This window comes from Branchiostoma belcheri, unplaced genomic scaffold (genome assembly GCF_001625305.1).
Source record: "Branchiostoma belcheri isolate BF01 breed outbred unplaced genomic scaffold, Haploidv18h27 scaffold205, whole genome shotgun sequence".
NCBI lineage: Eukaryota > Metazoa > Chordata > Leptocardii > Amphioxiformes > Branchiostomatidae > Branchiostoma > Branchiostoma belcheri.
The window spans coordinates 1-10,000 of NW_017803547.1; the positions used below are offsets into that span (position 1 = coordinate 1).

Consider the following 10,000-nt stretch of genomic DNA (forward strand, 5'->3'; position numbering starts at 1 on the left):
CTAGGGACGTCCCTCAGATAGGACGTTAAATGGAGGTCCCGTGTTTGGGAGAGGCCACACCCCACGCACATTAAAGAACCCACCACACTTATCGAAAAGAGTAGGGGACCTTCCCGGTGTGAGTTGTTCAAGCCTTACTGTCTGGTCTCGGGGTTGACATCTTTGAAGAGGTGATAGTCACCTGTTATGTCAATCCTTCCACAAATGTGGTAAAATCGTCATAAATAAAAAAAAATTAGGTTTCTGGGAACTTCCTATGTCAGGCCTTTTGTGGTCTGTGGTTAGGGAATTCCTCCACCCCACCCACATGTGTCACTCAATTGTACGAACACACAGTCAGACACACACACACAAACACACAAAAACACTATCCTCCATACATGGAGGCAAAAACCAGCCTGAATATCATTTATGCAGCCAACATGTAATATAGCTATCCTTGAGGCTACATATTACATGGTCCCTACATTTGATAATATCCTTGAAAATCCATTTTCTCAGCCCAGAGCACAGAAATAAGGACGTGCTCCTTACTGTGAACTGTCCAGCAGTGAATAAAGTTCTAAATGTTGAATAAACTGTTCTCCATAACGACAGAAATATCACACCAAAGTGTGTAAAATGTAGATGCATGTACATATACCTAGTACATGTATAATTATTATTATAATGATTGTAACTTGAAAACCACAGAAATATCCCAGACTGTCTAGCAGCTTGAACTAATGTAAGGGACAGACACTGGTCAAATGAAATGTTTTTTTGAACAGATTCAAACATTTTCTGTATTGTTTTTCAAAGTAACATTATCAAACTGTGCAGAATGATCCAGATTGCATTGTATGAATTGTACCTGAATTACATTGATACAATATTATTTGCAACATTCACTTATTGGAAAACCAACCTTAGCCAAAATGTCAACTATACCTAATCAGCCCTGTCAAAGTTTTATCAAAGTGTGCAAATATTGTAGATGCATGTGCATAATATGTATATTACCAAGATGACATGTAAAATGTTCAATCCTCACAGCTGAATTAGCTTCCAATTGATGGTAAGTGTATCTAGAAATATGTCTTGTAATTGTGATGTCAATTTTGGCAGTCTAAGAAAAAGTGAGAAGCAGAATCTATAATATACCATATAGAACTGTACAAGACTTAGTCATGATTGTAACTGACAGCCAATATCTTACACTACCAGTCAGAGCTTGGCTAGACAGTATTGTCCTTACTTTGATTATAATCTGGATTAGGTCAGACTACCTTCTTAATGTACTATGAGCGAGCACAATACTTCAATTCTTTGTCAGTTGAAGAGTACATGAAACTTGTCTTGGTTACTGTCATACATTTGTACATGTAGCCACTGTGGCAGTAGTTCTGATAGTTTGCAGTAACTTACGTCAATTAATAATATAGATTTACAAATGTAAGTAGCTGACTTTATTTCACCGTTATTTTGTACAAGTACACAAGTACACAGTCAAGAATGTACTAACGTACTTAATGTAATTAGCTTTTTGTGGTGTTTATGAAGTTGATGTATCATTAATTAATCTTTATATGATTAACTTTGTGTCATTTAGGGATGCTTTATTAATTAACTAAATTCAGTGTTTTACTCACATTAACAGGCTTTCATGTGTGTTTGTGTGTCTGTGTGTGTGTGTGTGTGTGTGTATGTGTGTGTGTGTGTGTTTGTATGTGTGTGTGTGTGTGTGTGTGTGTGTGTTTGTGTGTGTGTGTGTGTGTGTGTGTGTGTGTGTGTGTGTGTGTGTGTGTGTGTGTGTGTGTGTGTGTGTGTGTGTGTGTGTGTGTGTGTGTGTGTATGTGTGTGTTTGTGTGAGTGTGTGTGTGTGAGTGTGTGTGTGTTTGTGTGTGTGTGTGTGTGTGTGTGTGTGTGTGTGTGTGTGTGTGTGTGTGTGTGTTTTGAGTGTCTGTGTGTTTGTGAAGGAGTCTGTGTGTGTGAATGTGTCTCTGCATGTGTGTAAATGAGTGGGTGGGTGACTGTGTAACTTATAATGCCCTATATGCATGCATGTTTGGGTAAAGAACAAATACTTCACATGATAGTCAGCACATATCCTGATGAATATTCAATATTTACCATCCTGTTCAATGTCCAGTCAAGGTAACTGATTGTCATATGACTCACACCAAGTCAAAGTACAGGTTAGACTATTTGAGTTACGGCAACTCGTGACGCAGCTCTAAAGTAGAGGAACAACATTTGAGCTCAGCAGGGCCAAGGAGAGAAGACGCCCCACAAGTCTGAAGTTCTGTCTTCAAATGAATTGGCACAAACTTGGAAGGTACTTGGACTTTATTTTAAGTAGTCAGCAGAGGTACGTTATGTTACTTTATTGCCCTGATGCTGTTCACTGATTCCAAACAGGATGTCTAAAGTACTGTAACAATAACCTGCACTACTTTGTTGTTTGCAGTTTTTGTGCAGATAATTGGGAAACCTTGGTTGTGGCTGCCAGCTGTGAATCTTCTCTGCAGCATCATAATCTAGGTAAGTTTGGCCCCTTTGTGCAATTAGTAAATAATTTTCAAAAGATGTAATGAATAAGCAGCAATAATCCTTATCTTTTTACTGGACAGGTGTAGTTTATTCAGAGAATATTCAAAATCATTGTACTCATATACATTTGTTAAAATGATTGTTACAATTATCATTGTTTCCAGGTTTGACATCCCAAGTACAGAGTAGCAGCTGACGAGTCTCTAACCCGATAGTTGACGGGTGTCAGTCTTCACAGCATCAGTATCAGGGTGAGTTTGATCCTACTAAGTTAGACATGGTTGTATGAAGAAGTGATATGTCAACTAGAAGTGTAAAATGTAATCATAAAAAGTAATCACGAAACATTACATTTATTTTAGTATCTTAATCCTGCACCAGGACAGGTACTGCACCATGGGTAAGCCAGCAGGTGTGCTGATGTTCCTCCTGGTCATCCTTAAGGTGTTGGGAACAGCAGCAACTGACTGCTGGTCCTGTTCAGCCACTTCATGTGACTGCTGGGATGAGGGCCTCACCAGTGTTCCTCAGGACCTGCCAACAACCATTACACGGCTGAATTTGAGAGAGAATCGAATCACAACTTTAAGTCAGTCTGATTTTTCACGTTATAGGAGCTTAGAAACTTTAGGACTTGATGTCAATGACATTTCTACCATCAATAACCAGGCATTCTATCACTTGTCAAACTTGATCAGCTTAGATCTCTCCTATAACTGCCTTACAACCCTCAGACCTGACATGTTCACAGGGCTGGGGAACTTGGAGAACCTTGATCTGCGCGGTAATGACATTAGTGACATTCAGGCTGGAACTTTTGATCATACACCACAACTGAGAACCTTGAACCTGCGTCTTAACAGGTTAACAATCCTTAGAGCCGGCATGTTCACGGGGCTGGGGAACTTGGAGCAACTTGAGCTGCAAAATAATGACATCAGTGATATTCAGGCTGGAACTTTTAATTCAACACCACAACTGAGAATCTTGGACCTGTACAACAACTCTTTAACGAGCTTCATATCTAGCCTCAATCCCATGCCACAGCTGAGAACCTTGCACCTGTATTACAACAAGTTAACAACCCTCAGATCTGACATGTTCACAGGGCTGGGAAACTTGGAGGGCCTTTACCTGTACAATAATAACATAAGTGACATTCAGGCTGGAACTTTCGATACAACACCACAACTGAGAGAGTTGTGGCTGGTTGACAACAAGTTAACAATCCTCAGAGCTGACATGTTCACAGGGCTGGGGAACTTGGAGAGGCTTCATCTGGACAGTAATGACATCAGTGATATTCAGGCTGGAACTTTCAATCCAACGCCACAGTTGGATTGGCTGGCCCTGTTTAACAACAAGTTAACAACCCTCAGATCTGACATGTTCACAGGGCTGGGAAACTTGGGGGGCCTTTCGCTGCGCAATAATGAGATCAGTGATATTCAGGCTGGAATTTTTAATTCAACACCACAGCTAAGAAACTTGAACCTGCGTAATAACAAGTTAACAAGCCTTAGATCTGACATGTTCACAGGGCTGGGGAACTTGGAGGAACTTTGGCTGTACAATAATGAGATCAGTGATATTCAGCCTGGAACTTTTAACTCAACACCACAACTGAGATACTTGTACCTGTACAACAACCAAATTGAAACCATTCCATCCAACTTACTGTCAAATCTGGTGCAACTGAGAGACCTTAGGTTGTCAGACAACAACATCACAACATTTCCCTTTGAAGAGTTGTCAAGATCTAGACTTCAAAGACTTTATCGACTTGACCTTTACAATAACCAACTGACAACCCTTCCCTCCGTGGCCTATGACGTTCTTTCCTCCATCTCCAACAACCCCTGGCCTGAAGTAAAAATTGACAACAACCCCTGGCAGTGTGACTGTAGGATGGTTGACTTTAGGTTGAAAATGACAGGGTCTCATCCTTTTGAAAACCAAATTAATTGTTCCCAACCTGACAACTTTTATGGACAAAAGTTGATAGATATCAATCCAACAGATCTGATCTGTGAAGCACCGACCATTGCAAAGTTTCAAACAATTGTTAACATCCCCTTGGTGCAAGGAAGTATCAATTTATTCTGTGAAGCATCAGGAATCCCCACACCAGACATCACAGTCACTCTCCCATCTGGACTGAATACTACTGTTCTTTCGGTTGGAAGGGTGACTGTTGATGTGAATGGTAACATTGTCATAAGAAATGCTACATCAGCAGATGTTGGCCTGTACACTTGTATTGCAGCAAATCTTGTTGGGTCCACATTTGCCAGACTGTCCATTGATGTAGTTTATGAAGAGCCAACTATTGTGAGGTTTAACAGTGTTAACACTTTGGTACAAGAAGAGACTCTCCGTTTGGTTTGTGAAGCATCAGGAATCCCCACACCAGACATCACAGTTATTCTCCCATCTGGGCAACATGCTACTGCAGATATGAACGGTATCATCACCGTAACAGACGTTACTGCAGCAGATGCTGGTCTGTACGTCTGTATTGCGACAAATCTTGCCGGCTCCACCTTTTCTACCCTGGTTGTAGACCTACAGACAGTGCCAACAGTGACACTTCCTGTACTCCTTGGTGCTGTCTGTGGTTCTATAGCCGGCACTGTTATAATTGGAGGCATCATTCTCACTATCTGGTGCAAGAGGAACAACCAGAGTCCTCACAAAGGCCCAGACTTCAGTGTTGTTTATAACAACACCAACACCACAGCTACCATAGTAACCAATGGGCAGGATTTGACAGTACCAACTGAAACTATGAGTGGATCCTCGGATGCCAAAGACACCCACCTCGTCCCACGGCCAGCTTCCTCCCAGTTCAAGCCTTAATATGAAGATGTCAAGGCTCTTGCAAGACATGCAGTTCCACGGCAAACTGCTAGAGGTCTCTCTTCAGGCATCAGAAACCCCCAGCTTGTCTCACGGCCAGCTTCCTCCCAAGTCGAGCCTCAGTACGAAGTTGTCATGCCTCCTGCAAGACATGCAGTTCCAAGGCAGACTGCTAGAGGTCTCTCCTCAGATGTCAGAAACTTACATCTCGACCCACGGCCTGCTTTGGTCCAGTCCGAGTCTTACGAAGACGTGCAGCCTCCTCAAAGAGGTGCATTTCCAAGCCAAACCGCTAGAGGGCAGGCCCTCCGACCACCCAACAGGAGCAACAATGAACCTCCCCCAGTCCCCCTGCCCCACACCACTAGTGCCACTGGGTATGAGAATATCCCTAAGCACATCTACCAGTCTTTGACAACAAGCAGGCCTGATAATGGACAGGACAATTTACCCCACTACCAGCCACTCAGAAGGACCTCAATAGATTCTGAAAACTCCCACCTGTAAGATAAAAGAAAGCAAATTAGACAAGATAAACAACCAGCCTGAATGTCACACAGTTATGCTTAAGATACAGTTATTATGTTTACCGAAGAAAAACATACTGTTTTTACTCAGTTTCTTCCTCTTCTGTTCCGAACACTAACCTCTGACCTGACCAATGACATGATTTGTTGATGTCTGTCACCATGGTAACTGGTGTTAGGTTACATAATGTTGCAATTTCATGGGCTCTACTCCTGTCACCATATACTCGTAGTACATGTATGTGAATGTGTTTGAGTAACAGGGCAGACTATGTCGGTAAACATTATGCATTTGCTTTGCAAATGTTACTTCTCTAGTTTAATATGTAATAGTCCCATGTATAAATAAATGAATAAATAGTCAAATGTAGTCTTAAGACAAAACACTCTTCAATTGTAAGGCTTTATACAATGACTTGTCATATATAGACTGAGATACATGTAAGACAGTCTGATAGAATAATCTGATGTAAGTTGATTCATAATTTGATGAGACTGATATGGGATCTATTCCTAAAATTATTTTATTGGTTTGGTCATATTCATTGTTCAGTAGTTTCGATGAGTAGATTCGAAAAAGTAAAAAAAATAGATCTGATTTGTGTTTGTTTCTCACAGAAAGCTAAAATTTCTAAACATGATTATAAAGAACATTGTTACTTATCCTTGTGGTTTATCAAGTGAATGTCTTTGTATTGTCAGTGTTTGTGTGTGTGTTTGTGTGTGTGTGTGTTATTGTGTGTGTGTGTGTGTGTGTGTGTGTGTGTGTTATTGTGTGTGTGTGTGTGTGTGTGTGTGTGCGCGCGCGCGTACGTGGTCCAGTGAATACATTTAATATATTGACATGGCTTGTTCTTTATGTGCATAGAAAATATGTGTCAACAAGTCAACATAGCCGAGAAAGGTGAGAAGGAATTCTGAATACCGGGGTATTTCACATTAAATTTTGTACAACTGACCTGAAACAGCCCAAAATGTTCACATTTTATCCATCTACACACTTCATCTCATAAATAGGGTTCAATGCCAAGTTTCTGTCTTGTGCAAATTTGACAGATATTTGTTTCACCAGCATGCGTCAAATACATGTAGAAATTACCAGGAGGCAATTATAAAGCTTGACAATTTTGGAATGCATTCTTCTGTGCTGAGCTAATGCCACTGTTTGTAATAACAGTAAAGCCCACATTCAGGTTTAATGTTTAACCATCCCATTCAATCTAGCATAAGAATGCCATATGTACCATGCAACAACTAGAGCAAGGTTCAAGGTGTTCAAGTCTGACTACGGTAGTTGCTGGCGTTTGTTTCACAGTCAGATAATATTCTACAGGCCCAACACTACATGTAAGAAGCAGAGAAGATCTCCAGCCTTTAAGAAGTTTTTGAGAAGATTCACAAGCATTCCTGGCAAGAAAGTGTGCAGAAGTCCAGAGTGTCCAGCTTGCTTTGAAAGGTTAGTTTTAAGTGTGAACAGTCGTAAGAGAGTTTGTGACGATGGTAAACATTCTGTATTGACCTGATCTGTAAGCCATGTTTTATTAACAATGGTGTAAAATAGGGATCTTCTTGATAACTATTATAGTTATTTGCTATTTTACTCTTAACCTAACCTTGTGGTTTATTCGTAGAATGTTTAAAATCATGTTCTAAATAAAAATACTGTTACAGTAACAACAGTTAAAATGATCATAAACATTGACTAATCTTGAACCCTTAACCCCATTCAGGGTCTGCAGGCAGTTTACATGGTGGAGTCTCTGACTTGGTTCCATGGCCAGGTCTGTCAGCCCAAGTGCAGGTTACCCTCTAGAGCATCTTGATCTTCACATCACTCCTACCTACTAGTAGGTAAGTTTCATTTTGCTTCTACTCTTCTCTGTTGTACAAACTCATATATCAAGAACCTTTCTCCACAAAGACATTTACCTGCACATTGATCAGCCTCGAATGGAGTATTAGTATCTTATGTCAAAAATCTTACACCAGGACATGGAGTGCACCATGAAGAAGCCAGCAGGTGTGCTGATGTTCCTCCTGGTCATCCTTAAGGTGTTGGGAACTGCAGAAGCTGATTGCAGCTGCACAGCTTGGTTCATTTCAGTCTGTAACTGCAGATATCAGGGCCTCACCAGTGTTCCTCAGGACCTGCCGACAACCATCACAGAGCTGGATTTGGGAGGGAATCAAATCACAACGTTAAGTCAGTCTGATTTCTCACGTTATAGGAGCTTAGAGACTTTATGGCTTGGTTTCAATAACATTTCTACCATCAACAGCCAGGCATTCTATCACCTGTCAAACTTTACCACATTATCGCTTTCAGGTAACCGTCTAACAATCCTCAGACCTGACATGTTTGTAGGGCTTGGAAACTTGGAGGAACTTTATCTGCGCGGTAATGACATCAGTGATATTCAGGCTGGAACTTTCAATTCAACACCACAACTGAGAAGCTTGCACCTGTATAATAACAAGTTAACACACCTTAGATCTGACATGTTCACAGGGCTGGGGAACTTGACAACCTTGTACCTGTCTAACAACAAGTTAACACACCTCAGGTCTGACATGTTCACAGGGCTGGGAAACTTGGAGGACCTTGATTTAGACGATAGTAAGATCAGTGATATTCAGGCTGGAACTTTTAATTCAACACCACAACTGAGAACCTTACACCTTCGTTTTAACAAGTTAACAACCCTCAGATCTGACATGTTATCAGGGCTGGGAAACTTGGAGACACTTGAATTACATTTTAATGAGATCAGTGATATTCAGGCTGGAACTTTTAATTCAACACCACAACTGAGAAGGCTGGAACTGTATAACAACAAGTTAACAAGCCTCAGAGCTGACATGTTCACAGGGCTGGGAAACTTAGAGACACTTGATTTAGACGATAATGACATTACTGATATTCAGGCTGGAACTTTTGATCATACACCACAACTGAAAAACTTGGCCCTGCATTACAACAAGTTAACAACCCTCAGATCTGACATCCTTAAGCAGCAGAAGCTGACTTTAGATGCAGGTATTTAGAATGTGACTGCAGATATCAGGGCCTCACCAGTGTTCCTCAGGACCTGCCGACAAACGTCACACACTTGGACTTGGGATTTAATAGAATTACAACGTTAAGTCAGTCTGATTTCTCACGTTATAGGAGCTTAGAGACTTTATGGCTTGGTTTCAATAACATTTCTACCATCAACAGCCAGGCATTCTATCACCTGTCAAACTTTACCACATTATCGCTTTCAGGTAACCGTCTAACAATCCTCAGACCTGACATGTTTGTAGGGCTTGAAACTTGGAGGAACTTTATCCGCCATATAATGACATCAGTGATATTCAGGCTGGAACTTTCAATTCAACACCACAACTGAGAAAGTTGCACCTGTATCATAACAATTTAACAACCCTCAGATCTGACATGTTATCAGGGCTGGGAAACTTGGAGTACCTTCATCTATATGATAATGACATTACTGATATTCAGGCTGGAACTTTTGATCATACACCACAACTGAGAAAGTTGCACCTGTCTAACAACACGTTTAACACACCTCAGATCTGACATGTTATCAGGGCTGGGAAACTTGAAGTACCTTTATCTATATGATAATGACATTACTGATATTCAGGATGGAACTTTTAACTCAACACCACAACTGAGAGAGTTGAACCTGGGTTATAACAAGTTAACACACCTTAGATCTGACATGTTCACAGGGCTGGGAAACTTAGTGCCACTTGATTTAGACAATAATAAGATCACTGATATTCAGGCTGGAACCTTCAATTCAACACCACAAACTGAGAAAGTTACACCTTCGTTATAACAAGTTACCAACCTCAGATCTGACATGTTATCAGGGCTGGGAAACTTGGAGTACCTTTATCTATATGATAATGACATTACTGATATTCAGGCTGGAACTTTTGATCATACACCACAACTGAGGTACTTGGCCCTGCATAACAACAAATTAATAACCCTTAGATCTGGCATGTTCACAGGGCTGGGAAACTTGGGGGCCCTTTCGCTGCGCAATAATGAGATCAGTGATATTCAG

General features: G+C 40.9%; 2 protein-coding genes across 2 annotated transcripts; both read left to right on the forward strand.

Annotated features, from left to right (window-relative positions):
• The first annotated feature begins 2,491 nt into the window (after nt 1–2,491).
• LOC109469509 (leucine-rich repeat-containing protein 4C-like) lies at nt 2,492–6,452 on the forward strand. The gene is made up of 4 exons (XM_019768034.1): nt 2,492–2,523; nt 2,697–2,783; nt 2,914–3,817; nt 4,403–6,452. Exons 3-4 carry the CDS (start codon nt 2,929–2,931, stop codon nt 5,389–5,391), a joined length of 1,878 nt encoding a protein of 625 aa, XP_019623593.1. The 5' UTR covers nt 2,492–2,523; nt 2,697–2,783; nt 2,914–2,928; the 3' UTR covers nt 5,392–6,452.
• Nucleotides 6,453–7,895: 1,443 nt separating this feature from the next.
• LOC109469491 (leucine-rich repeat-containing protein 15-like) lies at nt 7,896–8,963 on the forward strand. The gene has a single exon (XM_019768013.1). It carries the CDS (start codon nt 7,911–7,913, stop codon nt 8,961–8,963), a length of 1,053 nt encoding a protein of 350 aa, XP_019623572.1. The 5' UTR covers nt 7,896–7,910.
• The last annotated feature ends 1,037 nt before the right edge of the window (nt 8,964–10,000 follow it).

Excerpts from the sequence above, each read along its gene's own strand:
- LOC109469509 (XM_019768034.1), top strand. The coding sequence starts at position 2,929 with ATGGGTAAGCCAGCAGGTGTGCTGATGTTCCTCCTGGTCATCCTTAAG. Across the intron at positions 3,818-4,402 it reads GGAGAGGCTTCATCTGGACA|TAAAAATTGACAACAACCCC; the intron begins GTAATGACATCA and ends CCTGGCCTGAAG.
- LOC109469491 (XM_019768013.1), top strand. The coding sequence starts at position 7,911 with ATGGAGTGCACCATGAAGAAGCCAGCAGGTGTGCTGATGTTCCTCCTG.